At 39.3% G+C, this 15,395-nt stretch overlaps 1 protein-coding gene across 1 annotated transcript in view; it reads right to left on the reverse strand.

Moving 5' to 3' along the window:
• The window catches only part of Pcdh15 (protocadherin related 15), an 864,688-nt gene that overhangs the window by 21,133 nt on the left and 828,160 nt on the right, over positions 1–15,395 (reverse strand). The window contains exon 31 of the mRNA XM_050142799.1: positions 675–851. Coding sequence (XP_049998756.1) covers positions 675–851 — 177 coding nt within the window. The remainder of the gene's footprint in view (positions 1–674; positions 852–15,395) is intronic.

Raw genomic sequence — 15,395 nt, forward strand, 5'->3', positions numbered from 1 at the left:
ACGGCCTTAAGAGAATTAGAGCAGATTAACAGCCAATGAAAACGAAAGTAATAACATTCTTTTAAGGATTTTAGGCTTTCTCTCCTTTATTGTTGTTCTTTCTGTCCTCCTCCTCCTCTTTTCCCCCCTCCTTGTCCTCCTCACCCTTCCTTTTCCTCTTCTTCCCCCAACCCCTTTCCTCTCTCTGTAAATTCAGCTATTGTACAGAATACAGAGCACGTGACTGTGAGTTTCCCTTTACTGAGCCCTCCTGAATCGGGAGGACAGCGGACACTGTTTTTCTTTTTACAAGAGAACTGTGAGAAGACACAATGTCTTCCTAACCTTCAAAACTGCTGAAGTCGTCGCAGACAATCTCCTCCACCATCGTCTGTTTCTCCCTCCTAGTCTGTGCCTTGCACCAGAGAGTGAGGTTCCTATGAGGAGATCTCAAAGTGCTGTTTGAGCTCCCGATTTTAGCTGACTCCTGCTGCCCAGGTTTCTAGCTTCGGTCCGGTCTGCGCAGGACTTGGAAACGGTGTGTGAGGATACCTATACCTCCCTCTGATTTCACTTCTATTTCACTTTAACAACATTGAAGTAGTTTTTAAACTTTAATTATCCTTAAATAAGAATTATGTACAGGTGCTACAGTTACTGCATGACTTACTATAATAAGATAAAAAACCACCTACTTAAAAAGCTCATTTCTGTCGATGGCTCTGTTGGTCTGGGGGTCGATGGCATAGACAGTCAGATCGCACTTGCTATAGTCTTCTAAGGAGAAGGCGTCTCCATGGCGACGGGCACCAATGGACTCTACCACAACCTTGGCACCAGGAATTTGCTCCTGAACATAGCGATCCAAAATCCTAGATATAAAATAACACATAAATATGACATTCTGGTTGATTTAGTGAGGATTAAAAAAAATCCACCTCAATCTGAAATGACATTTGGTAAATGATAGCCAGTTTCTGCTCATGTTTACTACGTATGAACCATTGGGCAAAGTCTCTATGGGTTTTCAGCATTCAACTCTCAATGATTTTGGAGGATGAATAAGCGTAAGAGGCTATCAATCATGTGAATTTATGATATCTTTGAGTGTTTACTTGGCTCATTGGAAATGTCAGCTCTATTGCTCAACCGAAGCTGTCACTGGTTTAAAGGAGACACAGGACACTGGGACTCTCCACTCATATTGTTGATATCATAAATGACCCCTATGCAGGAGCATGTGATACTAGCAACATGCTACACTGGAGGACGAGAACACTGGCTGTCCCAAGGGCACAAAGGTCCTCAGAGCATAGTCGCCATGGAGGAATGTAGACATGTTTAGTGAGTTTACAAGACTAAATACTCCATGAACATCCCAGAAGCTCGTTAGGATAAATATAAACACTTAAAAGACGTATTATCATCTTCCACGGAAAAATAAATTTTGGTAGAAGATAGAAATGATGTTATCCATTAGAATATTTTTTTGAGAGTATAACTTTTCTCTAATTCTGTAACTTGATCTTAATTGAAAATACCTATTATTAAACATTCATTGTTTTCTATATTTCTATAAATAGGAACTTCTTTAAAAATATCTTTATTATTAAAACATTATATCACTAACACTTGTAGAGAATATTAGAGTATATATTAGAATCTTATATTTAAGTGTAAAGTATTAACAATAACTGTATATGTCAAGTTCATTTGGGATAGGGTCTCACTAAGCAGCACAGGTTGACTTAAAACTCAATCCATAGATCACTGTCTTTTCATGCAGAAACCCTTCTTTACCCCAAATATCTTCATTTTTACATCTTTCTTTTCAACGTATTTTTCTCCAACTTACTGCCTCCTTTTCATTTCATATCCTTTTATGTTACCACGAGACATAGGGAGATTAACAAAATTATCATCTTATTAAAAGAAATTTGAATTCAATATACATATATAACACGATGTAGTAACATTGCCTTTGTCATATTATTATACTAAGAGACTTAGTACGTTTCCAGGGAAACCCCATACAAAACACAAGACAGCAAAATATCTTGTCAGTCTTTGTAGAGAATGATTTACAGTGGCCTTGCTGTCGACTTGGAGTGAGTACAAACAGCAGATGGAGAAAGAAACAAGAGCAGAAACAAAGCCAAAGATGTGATCTTAGTCAAGACACAGAGGTACGAGTGAGTTTTATAGGCACATAAAAGAGGAAGTGTAGGGGTTATATAATGTATGATATTAAAATCTCTAAGGTCAAAGTCCAATCTACTTAAATCAATGGAATTCTCTTAAATTATTGATCTGTTCATGGTAGCAACTACAAGGAACAGTTTAAAGGAAGTAACGCATATCTAATTAAAGTTCATTCCCAGTTTTGGAGGGGGGTTGTATATGCTTTAGCTAAATGTTATACCTTGTTAAAAAGTACCAGACTGCAAAAACTGACCTCCTGGATGTGTGGTGACCACAGCTGGAGGCCTATCTAATGTGGACACAGGGGCTAAACAGGAGAATATCTTGCCCTCACCATCCAAGGTTAACTAGATACCAGGGGACTGTGCGGCCATCTCTAAAATTTCCTGTAACTTTTCGGTGTCACTGGCCTCTTGTTCAGGGAAGCCATGGAGACCTCCCTTGGTGGACTCCAACCAGTATTTATGACATAGGGCGCTTTCAAGTGGAGCTGCAGCAAATCAAGTCCCTCACCTCAGCTCATTCTCATTCAGATGGAACAACTGGAAATGGAGACTTAATGAACCAGAGGCTCTTTCTGAGCCCAGCTGACCCCCGAGGACCAGACACACAACTGGCCTTAGCAGTGAAAAAGATGGTTAATTTTCTCCATTTTCCTGACCTTAAATACCCAAAAAGAAAGTATAAAAGATTAGAACAATTGGTATATTTCTATAACAGTCTGAAGGACTATGCTCCCTAAATACTATACTTAAATCTATATAAGATGTTATTTAGACAACTATTTCTCACTAATGATATTGATTATAAGAGTCCCAGATATAAGATATCATGACATTGACTTAATTCAATACTGCAGCATCTACTTGCAACAACAGCAACTAAACAAGATAGTTCCACTGTTATTTTAACTTAAAGATCAAATGCTGATTAAATTTGTTCTTTCTCTTGCTCTCTGGAAGCCACCGGGGAGGGACCTAACACTGTGATGCTAGCTACTCCAGCAGCTTTCAGAATACCCAGAGCAGATCCTTGGCTCAACACTCTTGAGCTCTGTCTTTGAAGCTAAAGGAAAACTTTGGAAGAACACAATGGAGGGAGACTTCAATGGACATTAATTGGACAATTAATGAACATTCTGTATCCTGGCTCCTTCTGGCTCCCTGCCTAGGAATTGTAATGCTAAAGACTCTTGTCTTTATTTCTCCCTGGCATCTCTACCCAGGCACAAGGCAAGGATTCTTTTCCTTCCTCCCTACCCCTGGCTGTCATAGAAATGTAACCATGAGGTACCTTTGATGTCCCCTAGATAGGCTTACCCCAACTGCCATGACTGAAGACCCCACCCGGCAGTACGAAGTCAGCTTTGGTCAGTGTCCCAGGTCCCTGAATGGCACCTATTATATCCTCCTCTATGGAGAGGATAATAAGGCCAGGAGAGAGACATAGCAGGCAGTTTAAGCACATGGCCCTCAGCGCATGCTCTCGGCCAGAAGCTGAAAATGTCTTTGGTCCTGTCCTGGCTGGAGGCCAAAAGCATGGAGGAGTTTAAAGAATGAATAGTCTTGGTAGAGACTGAACATTTCAGTTGGGTGAGTCAGTGATCTGGCTAAGGGATCACTGCTCGGAAAGGCGGGTGCACCTTCAGCTATGCCGAAGAGAATGGAATGGAGGACTAAACAGCCCTTTAACGAGATGATGTAAAACTCTTTCCTAGGACTCCCGCCCTCTAGCACAGTGGCCTAGAGAGCTATGAAAGTCTGTCTGAGAGCTTTGTTTTCCCAAATTACTCAGAAGAGTGCGACTTTCCGTTTCCTCTTCTCTTCCAAGTGCCTGCTTTCTGTAGTGCTTCAGGCTTGCTTTTTCTCTGAAGCGCTCCTCCCCTAATGTGACTGCTTCTTGACCACGTGACCCGCATGAACACAGGCTGAACTCAAACCACCAGGAACTTTGCCCTCTTCTGTTCCTCATTTCTCCTCTAGGCACTTGCTAAGATTCATAGCTTGCCTGCTCTCTTAAAACTCAGTAAAATTGTCCTTGAGGTCCTTTTGGAGTCCATTCTTATATTTCTTTTTAATCACAAGACTAAGAACCTCAAGAGGGGACCCTGATATCCCCAGTGAAGGTGATTCTTCGAGGTCTCCTCCATGGGAACACCCACAGTATTGTCCCTGGAGATTCTTCTTGGAGAAACCCAAAGCCATCCCATGGGTGTGTCGTTCTGTGTGCCCCTTTAAGGTAATGATGTAAAACTCTTCCCTAGGATTCTCATCCTCTAGCACAGTAGCTGAGAGAGCTCTTTACATTCATGGCTAAAGTCTGTATTAGAATCCCCACCCTAGTCTACGTGAGTTTGAGGCCAACCTGGTCTACAGAGTGACTGCCAGGACAGGCTCCAAAGCTACACAAAAAAACCCTGTCTCAAAAAACCAAAAATAAGTGAATAAGTAAATAAATAAAAAAGCTTTTCCACTCTATTTCATTAAAGAAAACAAAGCAAATATTCAATACATAGCCCATGCAAGTCAGGCATTGCTGCCCATGTCTGCAAATCCTAGAATTTGGGAGGTGGAGGCAGGAGGATCAAAGGTTCAAGCTTATCCTTGCACAATCTGGTCTATATGAGAACTGTCTCAGACAAACAAACAAACAAAGTGTACAGCTCATACTTCCTTAAATTTGACTCCTGTTTTGTTCTCAATAGTGCTAGGATTATTGGTGTGTGCTATCACCCTGGTTAAATTTATCTGCAGATTTAACGCTCCTTCTCTGAAGTATTTGAGAGAGCAACATATTTGAAAACCTTGGTACATCTAGAAATAACTTTGTTTCAAATATCAACCTGACCGGCTTTCTGCTCTATTAAAAACTGCATCGCCTTAAGAGTCCAGTGTGTGCTACTTTTGCCCTTATTTCAAGAAAAATCAAGATCTTAACTTCGAAAGCAATTTGTATAATGGTGCATGCCAGGAGATGTTGCCAATTACAGTGAAGTTGTTTTGTTTGCTTGATTGATCTTAAACGTGTGTAGGGCAGATGCTTGAAGCCTGTCTTGTTAGAACGCTGCTCTCTTTCTCATTTCTCACATTCATTAGTTTCTCCACTTTTCCAGCTTATTCCTAGTGAGAATCCCAAGGAGCAAGCAAAACAGGGAAGACTCATGGAGAGGGGACAGTCACATACCAGACACCGTGAATAGCTGACTGCAGTGTCCGTGGACGGAGAGGAAAAGGGGTCTCATTAACAGCAATATTTTTGATCCGTATTTTAGGTTTTTTTTTCTCCCCGAGAGATTTACACTTATCCTAATAATGAAATCCCTAGAGTCACATAAAGCACACAGAATATAAGAAGGGCCTCCACGCCAAATCGCATTATAATTTTGACATTTTGTAGGTACAGACAGCACGAATCTAGCATTGGAACCCAGAGGTTTGGCTTTGGCATTCAGTGCTTTTAAGCATCAGTCGCGTAATATTAGACTAGTGATTATAAGTTTACAAAGTTTTAAGCTCTTCAGATATAATGTATTTATAACTAAATACATTAAATTTATCAATTATATATACTCTATTAAAATAAAAACAGTGGAAAATCATTCCCTGCATGGAATCATGTGTGTTAGTAACTAAACTGACTAAAGCTCCCTCCCTTAAGACAATGCCCATACCAGCTGCCAAATATGGCTGTCAACATCTAGAGAGGCCCCTCTTCACTCCAGGAAAGGTGTCTGTTCAAGAAACATTAAGAAACAGTGCAAAGCCCACTAAATATATAGGTCATCACAGTACTCTCCAGGCCATTGCTTTCTCTCTTATCCCTCTAGTGAGCCTCTACTGTTCCATAGTAAACTATGCTTGTCTTCTATACCAAGATCTATGTGTCTCATCTGAATTGTTTTGATGGGGAACACAAGGATCTGGGGGCAGAGAGGAGCCAGAGTGACATTCCTGCATCACATGTACTTACTAAAGTACTAATCAGTGATAAAGCAAAATGAGCTCTCTAGCCCTGAAACTGTGGAGCAACCTTAGATGGTTATTATGAAGGAAGTCAACTTGAAAAGGCTGAATACTGAATAACTCCATACATTATCGTCCTTCAGTTTCCATGGAGATGGTTTTAGAACATCTTGGGAACTGCAAAGTCTGTGGATGATCTTCAAGTTTTTTTTTCCTTCTGCAAAATGTCATAGCTATTGCATTTAATTTTTCCACATGCTGTCAAATGACTTGAACCATCTCTACATGACTAATAGTACCCAACACAGTGTATATGCCATATAGATAGCTGCTATACTGGTTTGCTTGTCTATCCATATTCACATTAACTACATTTTTTCTTTCAAAATTTTGAACCACAAGTTGGTTAAACCTATAATATGTAGCCTACAGATGTTTAAAGGCAATTTTACATTACATTCTGGACCCAACAAAATCACACATTAAACAAAAGAGTGTGTTCTAGGGAATTGAGTAAGTGAAGGGTGACATCAAAATGTTGGACACAAATTATTACAGCTGAATCAGACACTTAGAAACTGAATTTTCTTTTTTATTTATTTATTTATTTATTAAATATTTCTGTCTCTTCCCCACCTCCGCCTCCCCTTTCCCTCCCCCTCCCCCAATCAAGTCCCCCTCCCTTGTCAGCCCAAAGAGCAATCAGGGCTCTCCGTCCCGTGGGAAGTCCAAGGCAAACCCTCCTCCGTCCAGGTCTCATAAGGTGAGCATCCAAACATCCTAGGCTCCCACAAAGCCAATACATGCAATAGGATCAAAAACCCATTGCCATTGTTCTTGAGGTCTCAGTAGTCCTCATTGTCCGCTATGTTCAGTGAGACCTGTTTTAACCCAGGCTTTTTCAGACCCAGGACAGCTGGCCTTGGTGAGTTCCCGATAGAACATCTCCATTGTCTCAGTGTGTGGATGCACCCCTCGCGGTCCTGAGTTCCTTGCTCATGTTCGCTCTCCTTCTGCTCCTGATTTGGACCTTGAGATTTCAGTCCGGTGCTCCAATGTGGGTCTCTGTCTCTGTCTTCTTTCCTCGCCTGATGAAGGTTAATATTCAGGAGGAAGCCTATATGTTTTTCTTTGGGTTCTCCTTATTTAGCTTCTCTAAGAACCCGAATTATAGGCTCAATGTCCTTTATTTATGGCTAGAAACCAAATATGAGTGAGTACATCCCATGCTCCTCTTTTTGGGTCTGGCTTACCTCACTCAGGATAGTGTTTTCTATTTCCATCCATTTGCCTGCAAACTTCAAGAAGTCCTTGTTGAAACTGATTTTTCTAAGGGTGAATGAGACTGAGTCCTCACTTGGGCTACAAGGTAGCTAAAGTGAATGACAGATTGGCTCCTCCTTGTCGGAGACCGTGTGGGTCCAACACAGATTCCCTAGCTTGGCTGGAACGGAGTCACGAGGAATAAAACTGACACATCTTACAAGGTCATCATAGAAGGGCAAGATCTCTCTCCCAAGATCTCTCATTTATTCTCCAAACAGCTTATATAACCTCACATCAATAGAGCGGGAACACATTAGGCTGTTTCTTAGGCAACCAGGTGCCTGGGCTCAGATCATATCCACATCTAGCAGTCAGGTAGGCCATGAATTAGCATCTCTATAAGACATCCTCCAAATTACAAAGGAAGGGAAGCACTGAACCTCTAAACTCTTAAGTCATCAGCTTCAGTCAATATCTCTTCTCAGGTAATCTACATTCTAACAAAAGAAGCTAGGAGCAGTACATCCTGGCTTTTGTTAGGCAGAGACAGCTGGTCTGCAGAGCTATGTGACCAGCTCAGACCGGGCTAATGGCTTTTGTGCCACACCGAAATATGGGCCTACACCTCCTCCTCCATTCTGTGTGTGTCTCCTTCACTATGGGTCAGACTGTGAACTCTTTAACCACTTGAGGAGTGTCTAAGCCTATCTCATTTCCCTTCAAGGTTGAAGGCAAGATAAAGGTCATCGTCTTGAGTCAGCATAGTCTGAGAGTTCAGGAGCCAGACCCCCTACATATAAGAGAAATTATCAATGAGGGTAAGTCTGAATTGCGCAGCAGAAGTATTCATCTGGAAACCAGATTGGTCCCCTGTGGTGATGACCAGTTATTAGATCAACAGTCTATCTGAGGACAGTGACAATGATGGGTAAGTGACATGCTGGACCATATCTTGGCCAACATTGGTTAATTATGCATACTTCTTGGACTCTATTTGAACCCAAATCTTATGACAGCAGCTAGAAAGCAAACTTGGTGGGGTGTCACTGGGCCCCCTCTATGTCCTTCTCAATATGGCTACATAGGATTAATCTCCCTTCTTTGCTTTCATCTCTTTAATCAGCATCATTGGGATAGCTGGTTAAATTTATAATGTTGAAGCTGCAGGAACCTAGGGTTGTTTCTAAAAACTCTGGCTACACACACTGTTTAAATCCTTAGAACGTATTAGACCAAGACTTAATCATAATATAAATTCTGAACTTAGGTGATAATTATGACTCAAAATGATGGTAAAGAATATACCATAATGCTGGATATGTGTAAAGCTGACAAGAGGTCAGGGATGAGGCACATGGAAAATTTCCATGGTTTCCTTTTAATATTTTCTAAAAAATAAGTTTAATAAATTCTGGTGATATTTGAAGAATAGAAGTAAAATGTACAGAACACACAAAGTCAGACAAGGTTAACCACAAAATCTATAAAGAAAATATTTTAGGCAATTGATACTTTAAAATCAAAGAACTAAACCTTTATCATTAAGTAGTATGACCTACAATAGGCTCTTTGAGAATGGCATTTCATATTGAATACCGGCAAGTGTAAATTTAATAATATGAGTGTCAATGTGAAGATGAACGCACTGGTGTAAAGCTCAGGATGTGCACAGGTTAGTGAGAGAAGTGGCATGAATAAGTGTGTTTCCTCAAAACTGACAGAAATTCCTGTGATATGATCATTTGTCAAACATTCACATATGAGTGAGAGTACTGAGAAATTTTTATCGTGAAAATACTCTGAGTGATATTGTAATGATGGATATATTACTTTAATGTATAGAGTCACTCGTCAGTGAACTATTCTTTAGTGTGAATAGATACAACTATTATATATATTATTAGATATAATATATATATAATACATGTACACGTATTATCCCTGTGACAGCCACTTATCTATGTATTAGACATACAGGAATAAACAACAATAACATCTACCTATAACATCCATCAAGAATAACATCTAAAAACTATGCTGACTTCATCAAATTTATACAAGCAACACAAGACTGATATGTACATTTTGGATACCACTGGCTGTCACTTGTGTGGTCACAGGACATTTCTCTTAGTTCCACTACAGGCTCTGGTTTGTATTTAAGAAGAGGGTCTAGTCAATGTTTTAAAAATCCAACAATGAGACTTGCTCATTGTCATGTACACAGAAAAAGGAGATATTGGTGACTGCATTTCTTACATCCCTACAGGGTACTTTGGCATCCTGTATGTTTAGCCAGAACAAAAATAAATGAGAACATAACTGTAGCATTTATCTAAGAAGAATGAATTGAAGATGACTGACCAATAATGAGAAGAATTGTCCTGAGTTTAAATTCTTACCATTAATTGGGTCTACTTAAAATACAAATATTATTGTAACAAAAATCTGAGATGATGACTCACACAAGATATGCTGCGGTGGTGATGCTAGAAATACAGATGGATGAAGCCAGTCTAGTGTTTCGAGCTGGTGAGACACCCTACCAGTTACTTATGGTTAGCGAGTGGCTTCATTCCATCCTGATACGCTTTGATGTGCAATGTGAGCAGGAAGAACCTATGACCGACAGCCTCCCTTTTTCCACGTCTTCTCTAATCTATTTTTGAAGATTGAGAATGTCTTGCTTTGTTCCCTGGTGTGGCCTTGAACTCATAACCTCCTCCCTCAGTCTCGCAGTGTCTGACTTACAGACATGTACCACCTCGCCTGGTTTTCTTCGTCCTTTAAAGGCTCACGCCTTCTCAGGCTGTACTCTAAATTAAAGAAAACATTTTTTTTTTTAACTCACAGGAATTGAAAAAGCAATGTGCTTATCTATGGTTCTGGCTTCAGAAGGTCCTAGGTTAGAGTCGAAGCAAAGGAATTTCAAAAACAAGGACAGGGATTATACTCCATTCTGAGGAGAAAGACAGATAACACAGATAGACAAAGCTCTGCCAGAGAAGGGAAGACACACTACAGCAGGGCTATACCCACATATCTCATTGTAACCCAGTGTGTCCCACCAAAGCTTTCAACAAACCTAGTCAACCCCTTTGACGGTCAAGGTGAAATAGAAAGCCTTCTCCATTTTCTCCAAAGGTAACTCTGAATCTAACAATAATACTTTTCAATTTGTTCTACAAAACATGAAGTATTCCACCAAAAAGGGAACATTATCAAATCCTCTCCACAAAAAATGTTATTTTGATACCAAAACCCAATGATGATACAACAATAACAACAACAACAACAACAACAACAAACACAACAGCAATAACAAGAAGCCATAGGCCAGTAAATCCAAAAATGCCCAAAAGAATACTTGCAAACAATTATCCTGAAGAAGCAAGGTTGGTTCAACACACACAAATCAGATCATACAGACAGAAAAATCTTGATACGTGGAGAAAATGAATTCTAAAATGTTCAAAAGGCCTTCGTGATCAAAGTCATGACAGATATAGATACGATAAACCTGTAAATAATAGAGACTATATACAGCTCTCTTAGTTACCTTTCTATTGCTGTGATAAAAATGTTATCATGACTGAGGTACTGAAATAAAGGACACATTTGGTTTGGGGCTCATGGTTTCAGATAGAGTTCATTACCACCATGAAGGTGGGCATGGTAGCAGGCAGGCAGTCATGGTGCTAGGGAAGTAGCTAAGAGCTTACATCTTAAGACATAACCACAAAGCAGAGAGAGACACACACACACTGGGACTGGTGTAAGTCTTTTGAAACCTTAAAGCTTGACCCCAGTGAGATACAACCTCCAGCAAGGTCACACTTTGTAATCCTTCCAAACAGTTCACCAGCTGGGGATCAAAATTCAAACATATGTCTGTGGCGGCCATTCTCTTTGAAATCACAACAACGTAACTAAAATTATGCCAGATGGGGTAAAATTAAGAGCGCCGCCTTCAGAGTCAGGAACAGAATACAGATGCTCACTCTCTTCTCACTTATGAAGTCATGGCTGGAGCAATAGGATGAGAGAAACACATAAAAGCAGTAGAAATATGAAAGAAAGAAGCTAAGCAGTTTCTGCTCACAAATGAAATGATTCTAAACTGAGAGCCTACAAAACCCTCTTAGATATAATAAACATTTTCAATAAAATGGCAGGATACAAAATCAATATAAAGACATCATTAGCCTTCACATGTGGCAACAATTAACTTACAAAGGAAGACATTAGAAAATTATCTCATTTACAATAGCTTCAAAACAATGAAGCAATCTGAATAAATCTAACCGTGAAATTTTTTTTTTAACCATGAAAGTTAAAGACCCCCACAATGAAAACTTCAGGACATTGAGAAAGAGAAATCAAAGATGAGTTCAGCAGAATTAATAGCATGGAAATACCTATATTTCCAAGAGTAAACTATGGGTTCAATACAATTCCCATCAAAATTCCAATGCTATATATATATATATATATATATATATATATATATATATAAAACTAGGAAAACAATCCAAGAACTCATATGGAACTGCAAAAATCAAACACTAAAGCAGTGCTAAGGATAAACAACATAGACAGAGTATTATGGTGCAGGGTCTCAAATTATACCACAGCGCATTAGCAACAAAGATAGGCCTAAGAAGAGTGGTAACCTGATGGAAATTAATTGAGAACTTATATATAAGCTGGCATAGCTATTAGAACCCAGACATTGTAAGCTGACATAGCTCTATTCACCTAATATTCGACAAAGATGTTAACAACATGTAATGGGAAAAAACAGCATCTGTAATTCATAGTACTGGAATAAAACTGGATATCTGCCAGCAAAGGATGGAGTTTGATCCATATACAGAGGATTCCCCTCTCTATGCTGTGACTACCCTTGGTTAATAAAGAAACTGTCTTAGGCCTGAGATAGGGTAGAGTAGAGCTAGGTGGGGAAAACTAAACTGAGTGCCAGGAGAAAGGAGGCGGAGTCAGAGAGAAGTCATGGAGCCACTGCCAGAGACAGACATGTTGATACCTTGCTGGTAGGCCACAGGTCTCGTGGTAAAATATAAAAGAATGGAAATTGGTTAATTCTAGATGTAAGAGCTAGCTAGCAATATGCTTAAGTAATTGGCCAACCAGTGATTTAATTAATACAGTTTCTGTGTGGTTATTTTGGGAGTCTGGGCAGCTGGGAAACGAACAAGTGGCCTTCTTATAACGTTGGAGATCTTTTTTTTTTTTAATTTTTATTTTTTTTCCTGCTGCCAGGACTATAACCCAGTGCAGTCTTCATGGAAATCAATGTGGCAATTTCTCAATAATTAAAAATAGAACTACTCCCTGACCCAATTATACCACTTCTGGGCATAGATCCAAAGATATAAAAATGGAATAGTATTTAGGTATAAAGAAAAATGAGATCATAAAATGTTCAGGAAAATGGATGGACACAGGGACTTAAGTGAGGTGGCTGGAACTCAGAAACAAAGAAATAAAGAAACCAAAACAACAACAAACGCTGAACATTCTCTTTCATCTGTAGAGGGTGAACGTGTTAATGTTTCCTATAAAGAATTCTCTCTCTCTCTCTCTCTCTCTCTCTCTCTCTCTCTCTCTCTCTCTCTCTCTCTGTATGTGTCTGTGATTAGGACCTGCTTCTCGGAACAGGGAGCTTGACATGCCATCTTCCATAAAGTATATAATGTGAAAATCAATTACAATGTGCAATTAAAATCAAATTCAAATGGGGCTTTAATTGTTCCACCGTAGTTTGAAGGCTGCATGTCATCCACAGCAAATATGGAAAAGCATATTTAACTAAGATTTTTCTATGTAGATAGCATTTTAAAAATAATAGCCAAAAATAAAAAAGTGGGTCACTTCACTTACATATTTTTGAACCAAATCATTTTTGACAAATACTTAAGTTCAAATTTGTACTATCACCATCCCCAGTCCCTTGTATATAGATCTTCAGCTAGCTCCAGCTGGAAAAAGCTTATGTGTTAGGGCTTTACTAAAATGATTTTGAAGCTGAGGTGAGTGTGTTCATTTGAGATTATTTTAACTTTTATTTTTATAGCAAATTATTATGGCAGTCATCTTCTTAATTACCTCTTTGGTATTGTGAATAAGTCAAACTAAAAATGATCATTTTCATCATTCAATGATAAAAATTTTAAACTTGAATATTCAACCAAGAAATAGTTGTGGAATCTTTTAATTTTTCTTCATGGGAACCAATATCACCAAGGGGATGTGGCTTGGCTCTGTCCCTCAGTGTAGATTCAAACGAAGCACTACTCCCTAGTTATCTTCTATCTTTCTAGAAATGATGTCCCTTTCTAAAGTTTTGAAATTCCTTTGTACAATGAAGGGTCAGCCACACCCACCAAAACCAGGTTCTGTGTGGTTTCCACTGTGTGTTCTGGCTGCTGTGTGGACTCTAGAAGCCCTTACTTGTAAACCCTGCCTGAACTTTTCTTTTCCTCTTAAAAGAGACTTATTGACCTCTGTGCCATCTCTTCAGCTTTCTTTTCTTAAAAAGAAAATAGAGCATCTTTTATTTATTCTTTATTAATTATTTCATACATGTATATTGTGTATCTTGATCATACTTACCCCAACTCCCCGTTCCTAGTCCCTCAGACACTTTTAACATCCTGCCACCAACACATCTAAAACCTCCCTTTCTGTCCTCTTTTTAAAACTGAAATAAAAAAGCTTTCTCATACTATATATTCTGATCATGGTTTCTTCTTCCACTGACACTACCAGAATCTCAACTCCTCACCCGACCAACTTCATGCCTTCTTTCTCTATGTCTTTAGAAAACAAACAAACAAACAAAATGCAAGCCAGACAAGACAAAAAACCATAATTTAAAAGAAAAAGCTAATGAAACACCCACATTAGAGTCCACAAAACTCAGAATATCTTAATATACAATCACAAGGTCAATAAGACAAAAACAACAAAACAAAAAAGCAACATGAGACAAAAAGTTTGCAAGATACCATTAGGTTCATTTTGTATTGGCCATCAACTGCTGAATACAGGGCCTGCTCTTCTATATACTCAGTGAGATTCCATAGGAGAAAACTAATTTCCTTTACCAGTGAATGCCAATTGGTGAGTGCTTCTTGACTGGGGATGCGAGCTCATGCCTACTTCCCTCCTTCAGTACTGGGACTCCATCTGGCTTGAATCTGTGCTGGCCCTGTGCACAATGCCACAGTCTCTGTGAATTCATATTACATCAGCCATGCTGTGTCTGGAAGACACATTTCCTTGGTGTTAATCATCCTTTATGGCTCTTACAATCTTTCTTCTTCCTCTTCCTTATAGCTCCCCGAACCCCGATAGCAGGCTTATATCCTCATATCTTTCCTACTGAGCTTTCCTACTGTGCTGCCTGTTGGGATACTGACTGATTGTTGACTTCATCTTGAGAAGGTAACTACATCTTTACTGAGTTCATGAGTGTTATGACTATTTCATGATGCCTGGAATTTTCTGCGAGTTTAACTGGCAATCCAAAAAGCTCTGCCTACAGCTTGTCAATACATTTTTTTTCCTTTCAAAAGAGGAACTAAAAGAGTAAAGATACATGGCAAATGGTGGGAGAGCTCCAGTAGGTGGTAGGTTTCCTGACCTTCTGAACTTTGTTCTATTCCTTCAGGAAATCATCCCAGATTAAGCTTAAGAACCAGGCCAGGTGTCCCATAGCACTTTCTCCATTGGAGGGACCTTCTTCAGGACATCCCACGGGGTAAAAGCATTTCCCATAGACTGGAATTAGACTCTGAAAGAGTTTCTTTTCTACAACAGCTGGTTTGGTGTTGTGAACTTTGAAACCCGAGTTTATTCGGTTTGTATTTGGCTACAAGGCTTCATGCTAATTGTTCAATGGTTTGTGAAGACTCATTGATATTTGACAGGCTATTTGGTGATTGTTTCCTGTCTTGTGGT

Source organism: Alexandromys fortis, unplaced genomic scaffold (genome assembly GCF_014885135.2).
Source record: "Alexandromys fortis isolate MF-2015 unplaced genomic scaffold, M_Fortis_MF-2015_v1.1 scaffold_9, whole genome shotgun sequence".
NCBI lineage: Eukaryota > Metazoa > Chordata > Mammalia > Rodentia > Cricetidae > Alexandromys > Alexandromys fortis.